This window comes from Hoplias malabaricus, chromosome 1, assembly GCF_029633855.1.
Source record: "Hoplias malabaricus isolate fHopMal1 chromosome 1, fHopMal1.hap1, whole genome shotgun sequence".
NCBI lineage: Eukaryota > Metazoa > Chordata > Actinopteri > Characiformes > Erythrinidae > Hoplias > Hoplias malabaricus.
Window position 1 is genome coordinate 77,408,557 of NC_089800.1, and position 25,571 is coordinate 77,434,127.

General features: G+C 42.6%; 1 protein-coding gene across 1 annotated transcript; it reads right to left on the reverse strand.

Moving 5' to 3' along the window:
- Nucleotides 1-16: 16 nt before the first annotated feature.
- disp2 (dispatched RND transporter family member 2) lies at nt 17-23,820 on the reverse strand. Its single transcript, XM_066673962.1, has 8 exons — nt 23,630-23,820; nt 8,566-8,964; nt 8,442-8,471; nt 7,306-7,429; nt 6,832-6,959; nt 6,638-6,735; nt 6,394-6,491; nt 17-5,220 (listed from the first exon to the last, which is right to left on the reverse strand). The coding sequence occupies exons 1-8, from the start codon at nt 23,704-23,706 to the stop codon at nt 1,732-1,734; spliced, it is 4,443 nt and encodes a 1,480-aa protein (XP_066530059.1). The 5' UTR covers nt 23,707-23,820; the 3' UTR covers nt 17-1,731.
- Between the last annotated feature and the right edge of the window lie 1,751 nt (nt 23,821-25,571).

A 25,571-nucleotide genomic window follows, 5' to 3' on the forward strand; every position in this document is an offset into this window, starting at 1 on the left:
CTTTATTGAGGTTCCCAATCATTTTTCCATCATAGTTCTCTCGTAAACATGTAAAATCTGACATTACACAGTATCAACATAAATTTATCTTCATACGTTTCACAAAATCTCAACGCAGCGCTCTGTTTGGCACTAACGACTGTTACTTTTTACATTTGGCACTTTGTACATTAGAAAGGTAGGACAGCACTGTGGACAGTTATTGGCCATTTATTCCAACCTAGTCACCATTTTAGTAATTTACACTGTGTCCGAAACTGCGACCTATTCACTATATCGTACACTATTTTGGGGTTCCACCATTTTGTAGTAGTGTCTGAAAGCAGTGGAAAGTTTTCAGTGCACTCAAACAAGTCCACAGTTGACTACAAAAAGTACAAACCATTTATGCTAGTGAGGAGCAGATACCCATAATCCACTGTGTTGTTTGGTTAAAAAAAACTTAAGGTTGTGTTATATCATTCATTTCCTCATGACAGTGCACTGCATAGGTTATATTAATGTAGGGAATAGTGAGTAGGGAGCCATTTCAAACACAGCACAAATTGTTTACTGATTGGCAAACCACAGGACCTTCTGTTCAAGTGCTTGATTAATTTCTTGCAAAAACTTTTTCCCATTAAATGGCTTTTGTACTTTTCACATTCTTCACTGATTATTTTCAATGTTTTTGTGAAATGAAGAAACGTCATTCAAAAACTACATTTGCCATACAACACAGCACCACACTTTGCACCATGACATCTGAAACTTTCTTTGCACGTTTCTGATCATATACCATTTGAACAAACACAGACATAAAGACAGAACAAACACTTCAATGTGTTGAGCGGAAAATAACTATTGCACAAATTCAGCACATGCCTATTTCATATTAGTGGACTGACCTGGGGCAGACATTAATTTAAAAACATGTCCACTCAAGTCTGGCCTCAGCTGGAAAAGACTGTATGTTACACACTTTTCTGTGACCTGTTCTGGTTCATTGAAAGCTGTATAAAATTTATATGGCTTTATTGATATTTGGAGACTGTGATTAGAGTGTGTTGACTGTCTCAACATTTCGTTCATCATGAAAATGATCTATATTAATATTAGCCTACCTCTAAATATGAATACAACTTGTGGAACATAATATCTCAAAAGAAATGAATGTAACAATGATCTAAATAGGAATGTGCACAACAAACACAAACCCCTTGGATGCCTAGGATCAAAAGTTTTATATGACCTTTTAATATTACGTTATTTGAATTTAAATATCAACCCAAGCTTTTGAGAGTATTTGTCTTGGTGTGGTTCTGAAAAAAACAGAAGCAAATGCGGTGAGAAATGTTCTAGGAAAGGCTTAGGTGAGCTGCTCTGGCCCTGCTTTTGTAGTTCAGGCCCCACAATCCTTTGAATACTGATTGTTAAAAAAAAAACAGCGACACAAGGCCACGAGAGACTCTATTCACATCTCTGTTGTAGTGCTTGTTCTGTAGGACATGCAGTGACAACAGTCCAAAATCACTGGTGGAGGCAGTGTGAAATTAATTTTGAAAGATACATTGTGAGGCCTAAACTGGTAGTGACCAGTAGGTTTTTACAGAAACCGTAGTGTCCAGTAGGCATTTACAGGTATGTTAATAAATTATATACTGTTGTTTGTCAAGTGCTCTATACAAGTTCTCCATTAGAAGTGGACGTGCTAAGAACAGTCAATGAGGTTTTATTTCACGAAGGTTTCAATCAGCTGCTGTCCTCGCCCCTCCCGTCCCTCTTGATCCAAACGTCCGGCATGTCAGGTTTACTGTTTGGCAAAATCACAGGCAGCTCACTTTGGCTTGTTCGCCCCCTGCCAGAGCCCGGGGAAGCAAGGTCATAAACGGTTTCTCTGAGGGACAGGCGCAGAGTATCTCTCCTGCCATTAAGGTGGCCTGGCCGTAGCTCTCCCTCGTGCCCAGTGGACGGAGGGACAGAGACAGCAGGCTCGATGTCACTCAGACATGTCTCGTTAGAATCTTCAAGTCCTTCAAAGGAGCTTTGGGACTGACATGACAAAAGCCGTTTGTGTGGATGATTTGTGGTCACCCCATCAGTAGATAATAACTTTTTATTGGCATTGCTTGAAGTCTCTGTGACCATGATATCGTCCATGCTGGAGGACGATGACAAGGAAGTATTCCATAGCTTAACGCCGGCAACAGATTTGCCACGACATTTCTTGCACAAAAGCCTCTCCTTGGCTGCGTCACCTGGAGGAACCACTACAGGTCGCAGTACGTTCCCCCTGTAAGGGGAGGAGGTCTGGAGAGCTGGGGGAGGGTTGCAACCTTTAAGGTGCCCACTAACCATTTCCTCACTGTCAGCTTCTATGCTAATCCTGTCGTAATCCTGCTTTGGACTGAGACCACAGAACTCGATGTCATCCGAAAGGACAGAGGGTCTGTTGGACAGCTTGCTGGTGCAAGTGCTATTTTCAAAGCTGTCGCTCAGATGACAGGCTAGTGGTTGGAGCTCATACTGCTCAGGCTCCTTCCTCACCCCTACCTGCTGGTGCCTGTGACGCTGCTCATTAGGGCACAGCAATCCTGCACCACTTTCTTTGTTGAAGCTCTTTTTACCTCGCGATCCTGCGCCGCAGCCGAATGCCCCATTAGCCGAAGGATTGACAGCTCCAGGTTCTGCAGCTGAGCAAGGAGACAGCATATTTTCTGTGGCTCTCTCTGTTGCACACGGTATAATTATATTCCCACAGTTCTGAGGACCAAAGAAGCAGCAGAGCGATTGGAAAAAAAAAGTGGCGAATCCACATGCCACACACTTTACCAGGAGGAGAAAAATCCCTAGCTTTCTGAATAGCAATGCAGTTGCAGGTAGCATTATGATTCCCACACAAAAATAGGCCCCAGCACCTATGGCTACTGGACAACCCATCCTCTTCAAGGAATGTGCGACCCTGCCCAGTCTGTCGTTGTGTGGGGCTAGGCAGTAGGAAATGCAGTAATTGGCTGCAAAGTCAACAGAGAGTCCTGCAGCAGCTGAAATAAACAGAGCTTCCACACTATTTAACTGCCATTCTAGGAGCACAAGCAGACCAACTGTAGCAAAGACACTGCCCCCCACAGCAACAGTTACATAAATGCTTAATGGTATATTCCAGGTGGTAAGCAAAAGTACTGCACAGGTAAGCGCTACTGAGAAGCCAGCAACCTCCAGCGTTTCCGAACTTAGACATTGCTGGAGGTCGTACAACGATAACTGGCTCACAAACCATCCTTTCTCGAGTCCTGGGGGAGCTCCTGCCATTTCTTTATTAAACCACGATAAAATTTGTCTGTAGAAATTTGAAGTTATACTGAAGTTGAAGCTGTACCTCTGTAAGGTTTTGAATACGATAACAAGGGCTGCCACATGACCATGTGAATCAAAACGAAGGCCTCCATTCCTGAGCGAATGCCTCTCTGCCTGCTGTTCTGCGGCCATCATTTTGAGGCACTGCTCGAAAACATTGGAAGGGTAAGGGAAGGAAATGTTGTTGCAGCAGAAACTGTATGCGTCCTCACTTTCTGAGCAGCGGCGAATAGACACCCAGTGAATCAAGTCTTCCACAAAACAGACATTGTCTTCCCCCGCTTCACGTTCAGTTGATGAAGCTGAATAAAAACTCTGGTTTCTGATTTTTCCACATAGGTCTCGTAACCACTGCTGAGCCTCGAAACTGGTCATGTTGAAGTCTGGATCCATGGCAAATGAGCCATTGCCTTTTGGACTGAAATGATCACCGTCATCAGTCGGGATGACGCCCCAGATAAGAGTCAGGGTCATGTTCTCATCCTCTCCTTGCTTCACTCGCTCAAACATGAACTGATGGCGGTATTCTGCGTCATATCTCTCGAAAGGATGACTGGAGCGAAACAGCTGAGTTGCCTTGCTGTCAGAAGATGGCAGTTTCATGCCAGGGTCCACACATGATATGTAAATTCCTCCAGCAGCCAGCACCGCAAACCAGCAGATCCATATGTACCGAAACTTCACAACACCGCAGGGCAGAAATTTTAAGAAAAGTAAATTTGATGTATCCGCAAGACCTCGTTTCAGACCCCTAATTTTCTGTCCCATTGTGAAAAGGCACCGCTTCCTAGAACTCGTCTCCCAGAACCCTCCAGGAAGTTTTGAACAGCATGGCTTCCATGGCGACTTAGTAGCAAAAGTTGAAGTGGTTACTGCGTAGCGCTCTTGTAAGACGACAGCACAAGGGAGCCAAACAAGAGCGAACAGGGTGTTGATTAAGGAGGCACTACCAAGGTACACCGCAAAACACCTTACAACTGTGATGCTGCTTATGTAGCCTGAGTAGAATGTGACACTGGACGTTAGGCCGGATACCAATATTAAGTATCCCATTTCCTGCAAGACCCGGTGCATTCTCTTTTCTAGTGCAGCTGGAGGATTATGGCTCAGTTGTAACTTCCAGAAGTCAATAAAGGTGAAGGCTTGATTTGAACAACTTCCCAAAAGGATAAGAACTGCCGCAAGATTGAGCAGTGGAAAAAACATTAATCCGAATACTACTTTGTAGAAGAAATAGGATGTCAAAAGCGATAAGGTAACTGCAGCCAGTGATATAACTGACAAAAGGAGAGACTTAAGATATAAGGCCATTGTAATTAGCAGCGCAAGGACTGTTAGAACTGGGTAGACAGAATCCTGTGAGAGGTAATACTTGAAAAGCTTTTGCTTAATTCCCAGGTCCATCCCTGTTATGGTGGTATTGTTGAATGTGAGCTCATTTCCCTCAAGATGTTCCAAGTAAATCTCCATTAATCCATCTCCTTTTACCACTGGTAGAAACAAAACACTGTATTTTAGAGATGGAACCTGGTATTCAACAGTCTGGGGCCCGAGGAAATCCTTATCGACCAAGTAATGTAGAATCTGGAAAATAAGGCTGGTCCGCTTGCAGTCGTGCGGGACAAACGCGCAGGAGCCATGTTTGCTTCTTTCTGAACACTGTGCACCCAAGCTTTTATCGTGGTAGTAAGGAGCGCAGTATCGGAGCAAGTTTAAACTGTCAGATACTTGCTGTGCTGTAAGACTGAAGCAAGATGAGACATTGTTGAGAAGAGCCAAGAAGTTTCCCAGAGACCAGCTGGGACAGCATTCTGTCTTAACCTTGGAGCCAGCAGCCTCTGACTTGACTTGACAGAGTTGTTCAAAGCGGACATCTGAGCGCAACTGAAACAGAAGAGAAAGAATTCAAAATTAAAAAATTATTCAATTTGCATGTTACTCTCTCTTTTTCACCGTTAGAATCACTTAGCAACATGTGATTTCATCAGGTGACTTTCATCAGGTGACTGATTATATTAGTAATAAAAAAATGATAAATTTCATTCATTGTTTTAGTCACGGTGGGTCCGGAGCCCACCCAGAATCATTGGGCGCAAGGCGGGATCACACCCTTAAGGGGGCGCCAGTCCTTCACAGGGCAACATACTCACACCTACGCACACATTTGAGTCTCCAATCCACCTACCAACGTGTGTTTTTGGACCGTGGGAGGAAACCCACACAGACACAGGGAGAACACACCAAACTCCTCAGAGACAGTCACCAGGAGCAGGACTTGAACCCAAAATCTCCAGGTCCCTGGAGCTGTGTGACTGTGACACTACCTGCTGCGCCACCGTGCCGCCCTACTAAAGAAAGTTATCATTTGGAATAGATAGCAGGTTCATATTTACTTTAACACTCCCTATAATGTTTGTGTCTTATAAACTCAAATATAGCAATGTGCAAACGTCTTAGCCACCTGTTAGTATTATTATTATTATTTAAAATTGATAATCTCCATAGAAGTAGAATGTTTTTTAATCTATAAAGTAGTAAAGGTGTTGTGACCACGTGTGAGGAACAAACTTTGTTTCTGGAAATTCTCCTTGACAACAGCACATTTGACTTAAGATAGTGAAGTTTTTATTCACTAGTAAATCTGGAATTTAATTTAATGCATTCTTCAAAGGACATTCAGCCACCTGCTGTGTGTTTCTGGTGGGCTATTACAGGGATGTGAGCCTCATGGAACAGATATCGGGATTCGATATCTGTTGTATACGTCTTATGCTAGACTTCCACCAGGAAAGATTTGAAAAGGGTTATTCCAACACAATCTCTCTCTCTCTCTCTCTCTCTCTCTCACACACACACACTCACACACACACACACACACACACAATATTATTATCTACTGTCAGATTGTTAGTTTTCTGTATTTTATTTAGCAAATAAACTCTTAGTGCTCAGATTAATTAGCTTTTTAAAATCTAATTTCCTCAGGTGCCTAACACAGGTTTACACAGTATTTATGAACAGTAATTATTCAGAAGCATTGGAGATTCTTTGCTTTACCTGTGTCTGTTCCATCTCGCACATGGAGTAGATCGCCTTCAGACTCCAGAGACTGGCAGAGTTTCCTGAGCGGAAGACCAGCTGGGCATAGCGATCTCCTGCGGGGTCACAGATGGAGAAGGGAGACCAGAATTCTTTATTACACGCTACAGTCCATTTATTGATTTACTGGGATGGAATGCGTCATATTTTATTCAAGACTGGGTTGTTCCCAAAATAAACGATGCTCTTCATTTCTGCTCACCTGGAGCATTGCAAAAAAATGTGTTTTCAGCAGAGTCTCTGTGCAGCATTCTCCTGGAGCGATGTTTTAAGTGATGCTGGGCTCTACTGGTGACTTCTCTGTGAAGACCAACAGCAATGGATTATATACATTACAACAACTTCAGTTAATTTGTGGTTTTCCTGGATGTAGTAAACTGAAACATCTTGCCCTACCGTGCTATACTTTTGTCTGTGAAACGTTGGGAAAGTTGAGACAGTGCTTTCCCAGGACCAGTACTTTCCTGTAGCTTCGTCCATGCAGCCATCCGAATCCCGATATCTGTTCCATGAGGCTCACATCCCTGTAATAGCCCGCCAGAAACACAGCAGGTGGCTGAATGTCCTTTGAAGAATGCATTAAATTAAATCTGCTAGGACTGATTAAATATCCAGGTCTGAATGCTGGCTCAGAGCATTAAATCAAACATATTCCTGAAAGAAATTTGCGCTTTTGTCTAGTGTAGTACACATTGCTGGAGATGAACAGTTCCAGACAAGCATGTGCCGTTTCTGAGCTTTGAATATGAAGTAGACACATTTTCTAGGGCTTAATCACAAGGGCTTTAGAGAAATTACAACTTGAAAAATGGCTCTAACCTGGAGGTCTGTTCAGATGGTTTTGTGCACTGTAAATGAACAGCTACTCACTGATAAAGGATCCGAGAAGTCTGGCAAGGGACCAATCAAAATTCCTGCCAGGGAGAAGGCCAGGAGCACCACTGCACAAGCAATGAGTACTGTCACTGGATATTCCACTATGACCTGGGAGTAGCTGTCAAAATCAAGAATTCAGACATTTATAAAAGTGGAAGCAGAGCGCACCAAGTAATTACCTTTAGTGCTTTTTGATTAATAATGTATTTAGGTTCCAGATTTCTGAATAATTAAATTATTAAGATGCAAGCAACGTTATTCAGATTGATTTGATGTGAAATCTTTTACTATCACGGTTGGAATGCCGAGTCATGATATAAATCATAATGTTATTCACAGAAATTCCTGGATTTAACGCTATTTTGTAACAATAAATTAGGGATTTCCCATTTTAACCCCGATCCTAATCATTCATTCATTATCTGTAAGCGCTCATCCAGTTCAGGGTCGCGGTGGGTCCAGAGCCTACCTGGAATCATTGGGCGCAAGCCGGGAATACACCCTGGAGGGGGCGCCAGTCCTTCACAGGGCAACACAGACAAACACACACATTCACGGACACTTTCGAGTCGCCAATCCACCTATCAACGTGCGTTTTTTGGACTGTGGGAGGAAACCCACGCAGACACGGAACACACCAACTCCTCACAGACAGTCACACGGAGCGGGGTCCCTGGAGCTGTGTGACTGTGACACTACCTGCTGCGCCACCGTGCCGCCCTGATCCCAATCAGAGTTATTTAAACTGCTGCACAATGTACATTTGAAGTACATTAAAATCAATCAATTTAATATATGTACTTGACAAATGAATAGCTCTGCAGTGCTTTAAGACATTAAACTGCGTACATCCAAGCTGTTTATAATTAGCTTGTATGAATTACACTTATTGCAATTAATACATAAATAGTAGTAAATAGTAAAATATAAGATGTTGTATAGATACAGTGACCTGTGCTCCATATGAGGACGTTTGTATAGAAATTAGAATCTATGCATGTCTCAACTCTGAACGATTCCAGAACGTTTAAAATCTTGTGGTGTTCTCTTTAGCACTTTTTCTAGGTCCAATAACTTAGCATTTCATTTTGTTCATATTCATAGTGAACAGTAAAGGATTACCGACCCACCTTTTTGGAATCCTGTGCAGGCTCTCTGTCCTATAAAAGAGACAGCTTTAAAGTGACTGTTTACTCTTGGAAATGTTTGCATTCACATCACTCAGCTATATTTAAGACAGGAAAAAGTCAGGACCTGACTGTCACCACATGATGCTGAACAGGCTTGTAGTTAGTGCCGTCACGTGACCCCTGCAGCCAATGACACTGCATCGTGTTGTGACACATGGGCTGGTGGAAGGGACTGCACCTGTGAATAGTTTTGACAGCGTTGGTGGAGCAGTCAGAATGTGCGGGTGCGTTCGTTTGATTCAGACAGGCATTGTCCGTGATTGGCTGCTTGTGGCCGCAGCACGAGCATCTCTTGAGCTGAGGTGACTGGTAGGCACCCCTCTGTGACACTTGGTCATACAGTTGAGAGGAAGAGGCTGGATTGAAGAAACTGTTTCTCTGGTCCACCTCTGTGATGTCCTGATTCGTCGGAGATTCAGGGTCCTCTTTGTCAGGGGGAAATAGAGACACCTTGGGAATCTCACTGGAAAAAAAAACAATACAGTGGTAGCCTTTAGTGTACAATGCTAGGAAAATTCATATATACTTCATCTTCTGTATGCTCTTCATCCTCAGCATCGCAGTCTCGCCTTATAACACTTGACATGTACGTCTGCACCGTGAATGTATTTTGGAAATAGGAGTTTCACTCAGAAAAAAATTAATGTAATGTATTTGTACACGGGATGTGTAAATTATTCCATGCTAGGGTCTAGCCCACTATTTTCCTACTAGCAACCGTTTAAACAGCATTAACAAGCTCTTCATAGGGGTAGGCACCTCCCTTTAACAGTGTTCAATATGTAGATCCACACAGGCCTCCCTGGTGACTAAGACTGTACAAGCCCCACTGGCACCGTTAATGCATGCTCACTGCCAAGAGTTCCATGTAGACTCTACACTCTCCATTCAACAGTAACAATATGACAATATAAAACAAAATATTTGGCTAGCTCTTCTTAACTATTTCATGTAATACTTTCTGTGAGGTTAGTTTATAGAGGTATTAAACCTTGTTGTATGTCCAGTCCCTACCACCACCTCTGTAGTAACACAGGTCATTGGGAAAACAGCATTTCAATTCTGACCACACTGAATTTGGTTACATCACAAGGAATGCTTAATGTATACTTTTATATATTTAATGTGCATCAAATTTGTACCAAAATGGCAATAACCGCTCTATATTTGACATGTAGATTTACTTTGATTCTACACCAGACCCCAGGATGTTCTGCTTAGCCACTGTTTAAACCCTTTAGACCACAACAATAAGGCTTAATTTTAGAAGCTTCAGGGGAGTATTTGACAAACAACTTTATGTATGAAGTCAAATTACAGGCAGTCTGAATAAGCACTGCAGTCTAAAGAATACATCAGTGCTGTGCCTGAAGGCCTAATTAGGCCTGAAGAGAGACTCCATCTGCCTTCGCTGTCAACATTCATAAGAAGGCCTTTTGAGAAGGCACTGGATCCTCATCTAATAAAGAATTACTCATGCTTTCAACTGAAGTACACAGGTGATACTTGAGGATTAGAAAACGGCATCCACTTTGCTGTGTTTGCTTGCTGTTCTGGGCTCTACATAACAGATTAGTCTGGAAATGTCCTGACTAGCCTCTTCATTTTTTTTTTTTTTTTTTTGTAGTGTGCCCCTCTGAAACATCCTTCCCCTTTGTGGCATTACTTTGACATTAAAGAATCTCAGTTTCTTGCCATATTCATGATTATTCAGACAGTATTCAAGCAATGTAACCCCTGTCCTGTTTCAAAACCTATTGGTGTGAGAAGATTTTTTCTGAAGAAGAAAGTTTGAAATGCTGTGTTTTCTAGATTCCTGTTAGAAAATATCAGCAATAAATCTAAAGTAAAACAAAGGGAACAGTGTTCCTAAACTGCTTGTCCCTCTCCATGTTTTGGAGGTCCAAAAAACATGAGCTGCTAAAGTTGAAAACAATTTTCCTGGATTACTGACAGTAATTAACCCATTCTGAAATTAATTTTGTCTGCTTAAGGTCTAGCAGCACGGTGGCGCAGCAGGTAGTGTCACAATCACAAAGCTCCAGGGACCTTTCTGGGTTCGATTCCTGCTCTGGGTGACTGTCTGTGAGGAGTTGGTGTGTTCTCCCTGTGTCTGTGTGGGTTTCCTCCGGGTGCTCCGGTTTCCTCCCACAGTCCCAAAAACACATGTTGGTAGGTGTGTGTCTGTGTTGCCCTGTGAAGGACTACTACCCCCTCCAGGGTGTATTCCTGCCTTGCGCCCAATGACTCCAGGTAGGTTCTGGACCCACCGCGACCCTGAACTGGATAAGCGGTTACAGATAATGAATGAATGAATGCTTAAGGTCTGTAATTAAACACACATATTTAATAGGAACATCTGTAATTTAGATACAAATATTTGACAATAAATTACTTGGCTACAATTATGTAATAATTAACTTACAAATTGCAATGAATCACATATTATATTATTCATTTGACACCACTAGAGCTGACACAGTAGAAGTGTCTCAGCTGTCAACTGCTTTCTGTCCTGGGGCTATTTCACAAAATAGAATTCCTCAGTTAACCGGATCATTTAAGCCAAATCTCAACTCAGTCAAATAGAAGAAGAAATGTGGCACTGATAGTGGAGCAACTTCATGTTGGATTTATGTAATTCAGCATTCCATGGAAATCCTGCTCTGTGAAATACTAGCTGCAGGGTGGTAGAGTTGGTTAATATTGGGTTAAGAAAGTGGGCTAAGCTAAAGGGGTTTCCCCTCAAGCTTATTTTAAAGCCTTGTTTTTGTTCTACGTAAGAGATGGAGGACTAAACTACTAGCCCATTTATACCAACCATTCCTGTTTGTAAGAGTGTACTTTATCGAGGCTGTATCAGAGAGCTCCTTTCATGCAATCTTCACAGTCCTTAGATCACCTGACAACACCGTTTACTGCTGAACTGTCTGAATGAAGTCAGTCTTGAGCAGCAGTTTGCTGCTCTGTCACACTGTGTGACACACTGCGGGGTGGCATTGACACTGCGTGGGCCAAGGAGAGCTGGAGGGAGCAGCAGGTGCTGAAGACAGCATTCCCCTCCAATTCAGCAAGGATCTGCACCCGTAAACACTCTTAATTATGCCCATTGACAGCCTGTAATAGACCTGGGAACCTGCCACTACTGTTTGGCCGCAAATTAATTACTGAACCCAGCTCTGCACGACGGGCTTCTGATGAAAGTGTGATGCTCTCATTATGAGCAGGAAGCTGATCAGATGTCCCTCAGAGTTCAGAGAGAGGTCCATATAAGTCAACGTTTAAATCACAAGTATGAAAGTGAATCTGCTGAACAAATACTGCCTCTTTGCCACAAAGAGTATATATTCTCACCCTTGTGAATCACATAAATGGATCTGACTTTAATGCAGTGGTTATTTGCTTTTCTAATTGTTGTGTCACCTGTGTCCTCTGCCTGATTGCGTTCTGCTGAAGCAGTGACACCTCAGTGCGACAACATCTGCCACCACACTCTATTCCTGTGTCTGTTTGTTTGCTCTTAATCAGGGTCTGCAAATAACTGATCACGACCATCTGGCTGTGCATCTTTTTGGGCGCGTGCTGGTGTTTCATCAGTTTTTTAGAAACATTTTAACATAGGCATAATTTCCGGATAGGGATCGTGGTTGGGGGGTGGCTATAATTTGAACTCAGCCTTATATCATCCAAAATAATACTTGAAATATTCAAAATGACTTGGTATAACTATGTGTACATGTGCGTGTTACGGTAACTACATTTCCTCAGTATTAATACACAAATGTAGTATACTGTCCCAAATATCTGTCCCAACATTTTTGAGATGCGTTGCTGCCATCAAGTTAAAAATGAGTTGTCTCACTTTCAACATCTGATGTGTTCTATTTTGTACTGTGTATAAAACACAGGTCTCTTTTTATTTCATTCATTCATTCATTATCTGTAAGCGCTTATCCAGTTCAGGGTCGCGGTGGGTCCAGAGCCTACCTGGAATCATTGGGCGCAAGGTGGGAATACACCCTGGAGGGGGCGCCAGTCCTTCACAAGGCAACACAGACACACACTCACTCACACCTACAGACATTTGAATCGCCAATCCACCTACCAACGTTTGTTTTTGGACTGTGGGAGGAAACTGGATCCCCCGGAGGAAACCCACGCAGACACAGGGAGAACACACCAATTCCTCACAGACAGTCACCCGGAGCGGGAATCGAACCCACAACCTCCAGGCCCCTGGAGCTGTATGACTGCGACACTACCTGCTGCACCACCGTGCCTCCAGTCTCTTTTTATTTCCATTAATTAAAATTTTACCTCACGTTTTGGAATTGGGCTTACGGTGCCTTAAAGTGCAGCTATTGTTCACACTAACTTTCATAGATTCTACTGTGTCCACAGAAAAGCATACGCAGAAATGCATCATGAGGATACTTCCCAAAATGAACCATGGAACTACATCCTCCTGAGTGAAGGTATGCAGTATGTGTTTATGATCCAGAAATGATCATCCTGATTATCAGCTTGACCTCACTCATGTTCTTGTGGTGGATAAACCTATCTGACAACATGTAATTTACCCAAACTTTCGCATCAGCTGTATGTAGGTTCAAGTCCACAGTCATGACGAGCTGATGTCTGTGTCACGCTGCCCTAAAGCACACTGGTACCGTTCCGCATGCCTGCTCTATTTTGAGTGCATGCGTGTTTGTATCCGTACCAGAACGGTCACTGTGGGGATGTAACTGAGGGGCACTTCGGCCATGAGAGAGAGAGTGTGGGCTTGATTTGATTTGACAGCTCTGCAGCAATTTTGTTGTGTTAGGCAGTTTAGCCAGCCAAGACTGAGTGGTGACTGCAGCGGTTTGTCAGATTTGAAGGAGACCTCTAGCTCAGGCTTTACATCAGGGAAAAAACTACTGGTATTTCAGGTGGGGATATTAATAAAATGCCCTGACCCTGAGAAATTTAATCAGGCTGAAAAATGGCCTTGTGTTTCTTTCAGGTCCTGTTGGAAGTATTCTTATTTTGTTACAAACAATAACAAAAGCCACAACGTCTTATTTGCTACTGGGAAATTTTTTGATGCTCCACATTTTTCACTTTGGAGCAGCGTGTCAATACCAAAACATCAAGGGGACCTCCAGGATGGATGTTGCACCTAGAGTAGATGGTAAACGTGCAGGTAGATTTGTATGTTAACTGTATATGTGTTGTGACGCTGATAGTAGCTACAAAGCTATCAGTATTGGTACATATTGATTTTGTGCACAGATATTATTCTGATATTTGCGTGCTTGCATACACACATCTGAGTAAGTGAATAAATATTAGGCTACATTAGCAAGCTGATACACATCCATTTCTCTTCATTTTCTTTCTAAAATGCAAACAAGGGTTGTTTTTGATTCCATATTTGTAACGTGCTGTTTTGTGTTCTGTTCTGTTTTTGTTCCTTGTTTGTGCTCCCCTTGACATGTGACTGTTTCCCCGTCTTGTGTCTGCTTCCTGCTTGTTCCCTGGTCATGTGATACCCTTCCCTTGTGTTTCTTGTTGGTGGGTCATTGTACATATGTTTGGTTGTTGTTCATGGTCCTTAGCCTTGTTCTTTGTTTAATGATCTGTGTTTAGCCTTCTTGTTTAACTCTTGTGTTTTATGTTTAGATTTCTTGTTTAGTGTTTTGCTTTGTTTAGTGTTTAGCATTTAGCCCCTTAGTTCTGTATAGTCCTTGTTTAGTGTTTAGCCCTGTTTGTAGTTGTGTCCCTCTGTCTAGTTTCCTTTAAGTTATTATTATTAAAATCTCCTGCACTTACCTCCCTCCCTCGCTCCTTGACCACTCTTACACCCCCCCCCCCACCCCCATTATTACAATATTAACAAAAGTAAAAGCAGAAGGCTTTATTTAATTGCGTCCAATAGGGCTGTGCCATGTCGTATCATTTGTGATACTATCGTCATCATTTTTTAAACACTAAAAAAAATCTATATCTTTATAATAGTGATATTCTGACATGTTTAGGTAACAACATCATGCAGTTACCATAATACAGCATGCATTCTTTACATGAGTCACTGAGGCACTTAGTGAAGTAGAGGCAGAGGAATTTGCTCCAAAATAGGAGTGACTTCAGTCGTGTGGAGGTGGTTTGGATACAAAATTTCAGATGTACAGTAAACCATGATATTATGTAAGAAATGCAAGAAACCTGTAACAGCAGAAGGGGGAAACACAGGTAATCTGCTTCCCCACCTCCAGCAGAAGCACCTGGTTAACGACGAGGAAGATCAAAAATGCTGTTAGAACAGTTCAACAGCCATTCAGCTCTTACCCAAGCAGATAAACTCCACTGACTCAGCACAGAAAATATTCTGTATTTGTTTGTTATTTCCTGTGAAGCCTTAAGGGTCCGTTTTGTATAATTGTTTATGTTTGCTGTTAGCATGCACACACTAAATTTTGCACTTTGTTTGTGTGGTAGATGTATATGCTATATACACGGGGTCCTCGACTTACGACGTTGATCCGTTCCTACGTTGCGTCGTAAACCGATTTTCGGTGTAACTCAGAACATATGTACATACTGTACGTAAATAACATACTGTAAGCACTTATCCTATCCTCACACCTATCCTCCTCGGTCCCGAGCCGCGTAACCGTGTATTCTTCCGCCGCGCACACCAAACACGAAGTTCGCGTTACGACGTTTACAATGCAAACCACTTAAGTCGAAACAAGGATTTATACAGTAAATGGGAGATGTGTCTTACCCATGAAACATCGTAACTCGGTACTGACGTAACCCGAGGACCCCCCTGTATATTATTTTTTTACACAAAGTCGGAATTGTTGGTAGATGGATTGGCGACTCAAAAGTGTCCGTAGGTGTCTGTGAGTGTGTGTGTTGCCCTGTGAAGGACTGGCGCCCTCTCCAGGATGTATTCCCGCCTTGCGCCCAATGATTCCAGGCTTTGGACCCACCGCGACCCTGAACTGGATAAGGGTTACAGATAATGGATGAATGAACATTAATATAACATTTATTTTGTTGCAATAGTGTGTTTTTTTTTATTATTAATAAATGTTTGTCTTTGTGTTTTGTCATATCGCCAAGTATATTGTTTTCGCCTGAAATGTCGTGATATTATTTTATGTTCCCTGACCAAAGGACACTTAAAGGTGATGTTCATGATTTAAATCCAGACTGTTTCCTCACAATTTGTTTGCTCTCCCGTCTGTTTGCATTCTGGAAAAAAAATGTGCTAGAAACTGATGGCTCGGTCTGAAATATTTCACGCTTTCTCTCTGTGTGTCGCTGGCTGAGCCAGGGCCAAGAAACAGCATCTAGAGATGAACGTTGAAAAGCATTAAAATTGAGAAGGATGTCGCTCTATTCCTGCTTCATAGGTGGGTAATATTGACTTATTACTGCTGTTACTGTTAAATTACTTAAACGACTATAGGTATGATTTATTTATTTATTTTTCATTTTTTGCTCCTGGAGCTCCCCCTAATGTAAATAATTTTATAGCACTGTACTGAAATCAAGGGGGAGAGGTGAGGGATGGAACCCTCATCCACAAGTTACATAGTGCAGTTTTTGCAGTGCTGAGCTTGGGGTAGCACTGACAGAGGCTCTATTCTCCCTAATATAAGTCAGTGGAGCATCACAGTGATTTTGAAGCTATAATTATAAGGTAAAACTATTACGTAAGGTTCCTTTAAGGAGGGAGAACTCCAAACTCAGGAGACCGTTAAAAGCATGAATTTATATGCATACGGAAAGTGCTACAAAACTGAAAAGCTAAAAATGTTATAAATGGCTTTCTGTGGTATTTCAAAGAGTGATTAAACGCTACACTCTGTTTCTTACTCAAACATACCATTCCACCTTAAAAGATGCTGAGCTTCTGAATGAAAACAAACATTAGGGAGTCTGTTTTGCCGTGAGACCAGCAGTTCTTCAGAATCGTTTATGTTGCCTTTAAATGCATGTCCTGTCATAATAATGACCCCCATAACTATAAGTACGACCTTCGGATGAAGTCATGAGCAGTGCGTAGATATGTGTAAAGGGAATTAGCTTATAAAACCTCACAGAATTCTTATTAACTTACAGCACGTTAAAAGCTCATTTGCATACTCTGTTGCAGCTTGTTCCAGCTCTCAGATGTAGTACAGGAAATTACTTAGCTTCCCAGCCTCCAGAGTCTTTAATAAAAAATCTCCTCATATGGCTGTGGCTGTTCCCATTGTTCATCTTCCATTCTGAGCCAGAGCTAACATTTACCTATTTTATGAGGCACTGCCTGCCTGTGAGTTAAACCCAGTGCTTCATCTGAATGTACCCTAGAGGAAGTATCAGTGGACTTTATAATATGTTGCACAGACTAGCATCATACACTGAGCCCACTGAGTCACTCCTCCATGAGGCCATTACTACTGCGGTACCAAGCAAAGTCATGCATAGCTGACGGCAATGGGATGCTCAGTCCTCACGGGACTGTATCCAGACAAATACAGTACATCATTCCAACACAACATGCCCCGAACAAGTGATTATTTATAAAGAAAATTGAAAAAAATGATTTAATGAGGGTGTTATTCTACCTCCTTTTTTCCACAGAATAACAGAGTTCTGGGGTCTTATTTGGTCCTGGGACCTGCTGTGGGCAAAATACCACAAGGACCAAACACCACAGCAATGTTTTTCCCTTGTATAAACAGCCCTGTTCAGAATGACCGGGTTTGGCACCTGTTCTTTTAAATGATAATTAACCACTCTCTATTCACCCCGACCCGAACGCACAGGAGCGAGGAGCAGAAGCTCGGGTTTTTAGCTGTTTATGCTCAGTTCTCTTTTTTCCGTTTTTTATTTATTTATTTATTTATTTTAACACAATGCTCTTATTTCTCAAATGAGCTCATTTTGTCTGTTTTGCTACATTTTACCTCATCTATGTGATTTCACATAAACTTCGGTCCAGCATTGGGGTTGAAGAGTCTCTGATGAGGAGGCGGGACATTCTAAAGACTCTACACCATACGCAGGATGCAGCAAATAGTCAAATAGACTTCTGATCACAAGGTTGGTGGGCTCTAGATACACAAATAAATATGTAAATGCATGGACACAGTGACTTTTTCATTATACATGCCCTTTACATGCACGGTGGCGCAGCAGGTAGTGTCGCAGTCACACAGCTCCAGGGACCTGGAGGTTGTGGGTTCGATTCCCGCTCCGGGTGACTGTCTGTGAGGAGTTGGTGTGTTCTCCCCGTATCCGCGTGGGTTTCCTCCGGGTGCTCCGGTTTCCTCCCACAGTCCAGAAACACACGTTGGTAGGTGGATTGGCGACTCAAAAGTGTCCGTAGGTGTGAGTGAAGTGTGAGGTGTATGTCTGTGTTGCCCTGTGAAGGACTGGCGCCCCCTCCAGGGTGTATTCCCGCCTTGCGCCCAATGATTCCAGGTAGGCTCTGGACCCACCACGACCCTGAACTGGATAAGGGCTTACAGATAATGAATGAATGAATGCCCTTTAGGATTCAGAGGAAACACTTAATTTAAATAGTATGTGTTAAAGCTTTACTTCTATCAGTGTGTCATTCACTGTAAGTTAATACTGTACTATTGTATTACAAGACATTTTGAGCCAAAATCATTCACTCTTTGCAAAAAATATTCACAAATTAAATATCAGCTGCTAAAGTAGTGTTTAGAATTTTTAACATTTTAACAATAAATGGTTTGCCTATGATGCGGCATTTTTCATGGATTCGATTCCATCCCTTTCAGAGGACATTACACTGTTACTGTAAGGCTCCACATTTCTCTCCAGCTATGCTAATCATGCATGAACCATTAGCAGGCTGAACTGTTGAAGGGCATGGAAATGAAGTGTCCCACAGTTCTGCACGCACCACACAGGCGCCTGAGGCAGCGCGAGCATGAATTCTGCTCCTGCTTCAGCTGACAGTGAGGAGGCCTGGTGCTGCGTGGTGGTAAAACTGCAGCATCTCTACAAACTGACACTGAGGGAGAGACTGAAACAGCACTCTTTCCATGAGCCCTGAGCTTCGGAAACCTGAGCAGAGCCTGTGGTGAATCAAAATGACATGCGCTGCTGCATATAAGAACGGGTCAGTTCACAGAGGCACCGCTGATGGCCATATCTAACCGTGGATGACCTACTAAATGTCTACTGTATGAGGCAGCAGTAGTAGTAGAGGCATGGCTTTTCCTTGGTTGAGGTAAAAAAATAAAATACTCCAGCACAAATGTGATCGATGAAACATTGCCTAAATTCTTAAACACGTAATTATTCCTTGGCTTGGATGTGGACTAGTGGAGCCCTAAGAAATAAGTTAACAACCTTCTATATTATATTGAAGATCTTAGAATTTTGCAAATCCTTTCACATACACATACTGATCATAATATACATATAATAATATAATAATTCCTTGAAAGCTTATTTAAAAAAGCAAAAATGGTTAATGGGTATATCACAACAAAAACCCTTTCTGGCATCTTTGTTATTAAAGCAACAGTAGGTAGTATTTTTACTGTAAAATTACAGTTTCCATCCATCCTCAAAAGAGCCTCTGTCTTTCATACTCCAGGCTCAGCGCTGCAGAAACTGCACTACCAAACTTTTACAGATGGACATTCATTCATTCATTCATTCATTCGCGGTGGGTCTGGAGCCTACCAGGAATCACTGGGCACGAGGCAGGAACTTCTTCCTTCTTGCTCCTCCCTGCTGTGTGCTGAGGTCGGGGTGAACAGTGGCTCTTTTATCATTTAAAGGAACAGGTGCTGAAGCAGCCGTTCTGACCAGGGCTGTTCTTCCATTGCTTGTTAGATTCATTAGCTTTGTAGCCTCAGTTCCAAACGAAAGAAGCAGACATTAGATGCTGAACTTATCTTGGCTTTTGACTGTATTTTGGACAGCTGTTTGGAAACTGTAAACCTTCTTTTTAAGAGCAGTATATAAGGCTTCACAGAGGGAAATACTGGTTGGTTGCTTGCCACGTTTAGGAGCAGTAACTATTTCACGTGATAGCACTATGTTTTTTTCCAATGCTGTATTTCAAGTGGGGCCCAGCTGAGAAACACGTGTCCTAAAGGGCATTAATACTTCATAAAGGAACATAATTGTATTTACCGTTGGACATGAATCATTTCTCACCCTAATTTGGATCAATACGTGTCTCCGATTAATCAGCATCATCTCCTCGGCCTGTTCGCTGCGGTCCACCTTTGGGAGCTCAAGCCATTTTCTTTTTTTTTTGTGGGACGCGAGTGGCCATTTTAAGGAACGTAAACAACAGCAGATAATAATGCAGCACCAAAGCCTTTGATTAACGAATCAAAGGCCTGCGCAGACGGGCCCGGCCGCGTGCGAGTCTCCTCCTGAAAGAGTCATGCTCAGACATGAGTCATAGCAGCCTCGGCAGGAGCCTGTCCACCAGAGCGCCAGCGCTGTCCTCTCACCATCTGCTTAGCACTTCTCCACTCCCCCACTCGCTTCAGATCATTTATCATTATCACAGCAAAGCAACAGAGCTCACTCAGCTAAAGCAAGATCCAGTTCTGCCCAGGCAACAGGTACAAACACAAAGCCATTGCACCCTTAAGGCTGCGGTCATTAGGCCTACTACAGAAATCTATTCATTCATTCATTCATTCATAATTATTTATATTTTATAACATGAGATAAAATATCTGAAGAACTGTATTATAGCTAGTGAATCCATATCTGGGCTCACACACATCACAGAAGAGATGTTATTAGAGAAGAGATGTTTTTGATTTGTGGGAGGAAACCTGAGAGCCCAGAAGAAACCCTCACAGACACAGTGAGAACATGGAAACCCCACCCGGATTGGACTTGAGCCCAAATATTATAATGAAATGATCGAGCTGAAAAAGTATCTTGGATAATACCTTATAATTGTAAAAGTACAAATGTAAAACTTGTATTACATTCTTTTGTGGCAAGCGCATGTCACATTACAGGATAATGTTGTCGTTTCACTTTCGGCTGCTCCCATCAGGGGGCACCACAGCAGATCAACGGAGCTGCTCTGTCTGTTTGGCACACGCTTTATGCTGGATGTCTTCTCTCCCTCCACAAAGCCTTGGGATCTGGCAAAAAGAGCACACTGCACCAGCACAACCCCATGGCGAACCCCAGGAACACAGGAGCCGAGATCCACACATCCAAGAGCTGTGCGGCAGGCACACCACCGCTACACCACGCATATTAATATTGATGATATAGTCCAAGTGTTTTTATAAATAACCCATTATTCTCCTGATTTGAGGTTTCTAATAAAACTGATCTATTCTGATCACACTTTGAAACTCGTAAAACCTAATCAGAAGCTGATACTAACTACTGCCTTTTGCTTTGACTCACAGATAGCTTTGAAGGTTTTCCCAAATGTGGCCAAATTCCTTAAATATGTAAATCCCACCTCCAACAGTATGTATCATTAAAATGGTCTACAATGCCTTTTGGAATATAAACATTTGTATATACACCAATGAGTGTTCTCCTTGTGTCTGCATAGGTTTCCACTGGGTGCTCCTGTTTCCACCCAAATCCATTAACTCACATAGAAATTGGTAGGTGGATTCAAACTGGACTCTCATTGGTAGGTGGATTGGCTGTCCACAGGTGTGTGTGTGTGTGTGTGTGTGTGTGTGTGTGTGTGTGTGTGTGTGAGAGAGAGAGAGAGAGAGTGAATGGATGAGTTTGTGAATGCGCTGTGATGAACTGTTGCCCTGTCTAGAGTGTGCTCCAGCCTTAGACTCAATGATTCCAGGTGAATCATTTACAAAACATGCATGCAAAAAATATATATTCATTCATTCATTCATTCATTGTCTGTAATCCTCATCCAGTTCAGGGTCGTGGTGGGTCCGGAGCCTACCCGGAATCATTGGGGGGGTGCAAGGGGGGCGCACACCCTGGAGGGCGCAAAAAAGATATATACCAATGCAAAGTTGTCAATAAGATTTCACTAAATAACAAGTACATTTAGGAGTGTTTGTATGTGAACTGCAACAGGCTGATCCTTCTTTTAGCCTGTGCTTCTATTAAAGTACCACAGTGATCATCTCAGGTAATTTAAGTATTGTTCAGATGCAGAGAAGGAGTATTAAACATGAAGCGGAATACAGCAATTCAAACTTTCCCAAGAACTTTCAGACCCTGGTACAACATTGGCACAACAAGCTCAGTCATATCTCTGATGTATAGGGAATTACATGTCCATGAACTGACCGTATCCAATTCGTGGGTTAGTAAATCTCTATTTACTAAAAAATTCTAAACATTTCTGGGAGGTGGAACTGTAGTTCAAGGCCTCATGCCAATATAATGTTGTAATTTATCACATAAAACATGCTCTTATGGCACAAGCTGTTTCTACGTCCTGGAGCCTTGCTTTATATAGCTATTAACAATATGTGTGTGTGTGTGTGTGTGTGTGTGTGTGTGTGTATGTGTTATGAATTTTCTATGGGCTTCAAGCTAGGTTTTATTGGAATAATATTATTAGGTTTATTCACCACATTTATACTGATTCCACAGATGTTCATTCATTCCGCTCAATGCTCCATCTCGTTCCATGTTGTGGTGGGTCCAGAGCCTTCCGGGATACATTGGGGGCAAGGCAAGAACAGTGCACCAGTACAACACAGGGCATCAAACACACACACACTCGCACCTGTGGACAATTTCACATAACCACTCCACTACCAAAATGTATGTTTCCAAGTAAGGGACCAGACCACCCAGAGGAAACCCACACTGACACAGGAGGAACACACCAAACTCATCACCGACAGTGACCTCAGGTGAGAATCAAACCCAGGACCCTGGGATGGTTAGTTCTGGATTAGCAAATGCCATTCAAACTCATATCAGAAAGACCGAAGGGTGCTCCATCACTACAGAGGACTCACTCCTGCTTCTCCACTGTCCAATGAAGGGGGCTTTATTCACACTATTATTGACACTTTGTTTTAAAGCTTTGTTCATGCTAAAGAACACTTGAAGCTATGGTTGTACCTTAAAATAACCCCCTTTACAGCGAGGGGACCCAAAACAGACCGTCTCTGTAACTCTTCATGGCAGCAAAAGGGTTAAAGTCTTTTACACATGGAAGCTGTATATTAACACATAGATACGCAAAGTGTGCAGCATAGTCTTGTAACATAAAGCTTGGTTTGTGTAACATTAACATTCCTAGATTAGATTTAAGAATGTATAATGAGTAAATAGCAGAAAAGTACACTTGGAGGTACGAAAAAATGTATTGATTCAGATGTTTGCCTTAATTCCACATGAATAAAATGCAGTTTCCACACAATTCTCAGCAAATTTGTAATCCTCCTTTTACCCTGTTATTATTCAATGATCTGGACCCCTATACAGCACCACGGCAGAGCTGCTGGTATTATTCGGATGTTGGATTGTTCTCTGGGCTCCAGTGACACTGTGTGGTGCTGGTACAAGTGGATCTGACACAGCAGTGCTGCTGGAGTTTAGCGGACAACCAACACAAACCGTGCAGTGACAAATGAGCTGCTATCTCTGACTAATTGTGTCTAATAGAGTGGACACGGGGAATGGATAGAGTTTTAAAAACTCCAGCATCACTGCTGTGTCTGATCCAGTTGGACAAAACAAAATAACACATCAGTGTCGCTGCGGCGCTGAGAAGGGTCCACCACCCAGGTAATATCTGCTCTGTGTGGGTCCTGACATTGTAAAATAGGGTGAAATGGGGCAAACAAATAAAATAAAAATATGCCAAGCAACAGATGGACTACGGTCTGTAATAGAACTAGAAAGTGCTCCTGTGTGGTCAGTGGAGCTGAGTGTAGAAACAAAGAGGTCATTTTAATGTTATGGCTGAACAGTGTATATATCATTCATGTGGCTCTAATGTAAATGACGTACAGGTTTATTGTGTGAGTACAGTGTTGTTGAGCTCGGTACAGTAACGGCACCGTCAGACGACATTAATTAGAAAGGCATTGAATGTAATAATGAACAATGTAGCTGTAGAGGTGACTGTGTTTTTAATTCTCTCCTGAAACGGTGTTTCCTACCTCAGAGCAGCTCCCTCAGTCCTGCCACCGTTTACTTCGGAGTCGTCGCTCTCACTGTGGAGGGAAACAGCGTCCATGTTGACTGGGTCTTCCTCCACCTGCTCTACAAAGGTTCCCGCTCAAAATAACGACAACACCGGCCTCAGCTCTAGGGCACCGCGCCCGAGCCCATAGCGTCCAGCATGATGCTCACACTCCGCGTCGAGGCTAAAGGGGTAAGCGTGTTTGTGTGTGTGTGTGTGTGTGTGTGTAAGTGCCTGCCTGCCTATCTGGTTTATATGACGTTGTAGGGACAAAAATCTGTGTACACACTCACATTCTGAGGACTTGCTTTCTTTGCCCACAACGTAAACAATTGAATTAAAGACGAATACGTGTTTAAAGTTAATGTCAGAGTTGGGGTTACGCTAGTAGTAATTACGGATAAAGAAAGCGAAGGTAAAGGTATAAGGTAATATCCCCACAATGCTTGAAAACCCACTTATTTGTGTCTGACGGGTATATATCACCTTGTGGGGACCAAAACGTTTTTTCTGTACTCGCGATATGGTGACTTCTCTTCGTAAATCGTTCAAATTTAAGGTTAGAGTTGGCTTTACGCTCATAGCCTACTAAGTATAGGCATTATTTTATGGACAAATTAAAGGTAAGTCAGCATAAAATGAGTGGAAGGAAATGCAATGTCCCCAATAAACATGAAAACAAATACGCGCGTGTGTGTGTGTGTGTGTGTGTGTGTGTGTGTGTGTGTTCACACGCTGCATTCTGATTGGTGGAGCGCTGTTGTGGAGGGGCAAGGGGGTCGCTGTTCAGCTCGAGGTGGTGCTGACGGAAAACTCAACTCAGCCGCAGTGCTTTATCATACACACACCTCTTACCAGGGGTAGGTAGTACACAGTGTCCAAAACATGTGTAAACACCATTTAGAATGAATGAGTCCAGCTGCTTTAAGATGCCCTCTTTGTGGAAACACAGACGGTCAGCTGTGCACAGAGAGATTTATTATTTCCGTAAAAAAAAAAAACTGAGCCTCATATGAACATATAGTTGATATGCCTAATGCCAAATGTTGGCTACAGGGGTATCAGTCCCCCCAACATTGAGCTGTGGAGTGGTAGAACTGTGATCTCAGGAATGACTATCATGATGAGTTGAATTATTGCTGTATACACCCATCAGCTTAACATTAACATGAGCTCTGTGTTTTCACACTCATTGTTCATTTTATCAGCTCCACTGACCTTAGAGGAGCACATAGAGGGGTTACAGACTGTAGTCCATTAATGGAACCGAATATTTGTTAGCCAAGACCCCCACAGGAAAATCATAGAGCAGGTGTTATTTGGGTGTTGTGTTAGTGTGTGTTATGTTTGTAAGAGTGGATCAGGCACAGCAGTGCTACTGAAGTTTGTTTGTTTGATTGTTTTGTATCAGAAACTCCACTTTATTCATTCATTTTCTGTAACTGTTTATTCCTATTCAGAGTCGTGTTGGCCTCAGCTCCTACCCAGAATAATTAATCGCAACACAGGGACACACCTAGGACAGTGTGCCAGTCCATTGCAATGCTTCACACACTCACCCAGTCACTCACACTATGTCTTGCATTGAGGATGAGAATCTTAATGTCATAGGCAGCTGTTCAAAAGCATCCCACATTATGAAAGCTTTACATGCACAAAAGATGCACCTGCACCACAATTACAGCTTTAAAATCATTGCGATGCTGAGCTGTAATAGGGAGAAACAGCCTCTGTTGTTGCTACTCTGGGCTCTGCACTGCACTATGTAATTTTGGAGGAGGGTAGAATACCACCCCTCCCTACACCTCCCTCTTGATTTCAGGACTGTGCTGTGAAAGTGAATTGAACACTGCAGCTGTAGGGGGAGCCCAGGAGCACAAACACCAAATCTTACTTAGTGTTCCTCAAAGGTGTGCCAA

Coding starts and splice junctions, on each gene's coding strand:
- disp2 (XM_066673962.1), bottom strand. CDS start 23,706: ATGGACGCTGTTTCCCTCCACAGTGAGAGCGACGACTCCGAAGTAAAC. Junction 6,960..7,305: donor ACTTCTCGGATCCTTTATCA/GTGAGTAGCTGT, acceptor GGGCTATTACAG/GGATGTGAGCCTCATGGAAC. Junction 5,221..6,393: donor GCGAGATGGAACAGACACAG/GTAAAGCAAAGA, acceptor CTTCTGTTTCAG/TTGCGCTCAGATGTCCGCTT.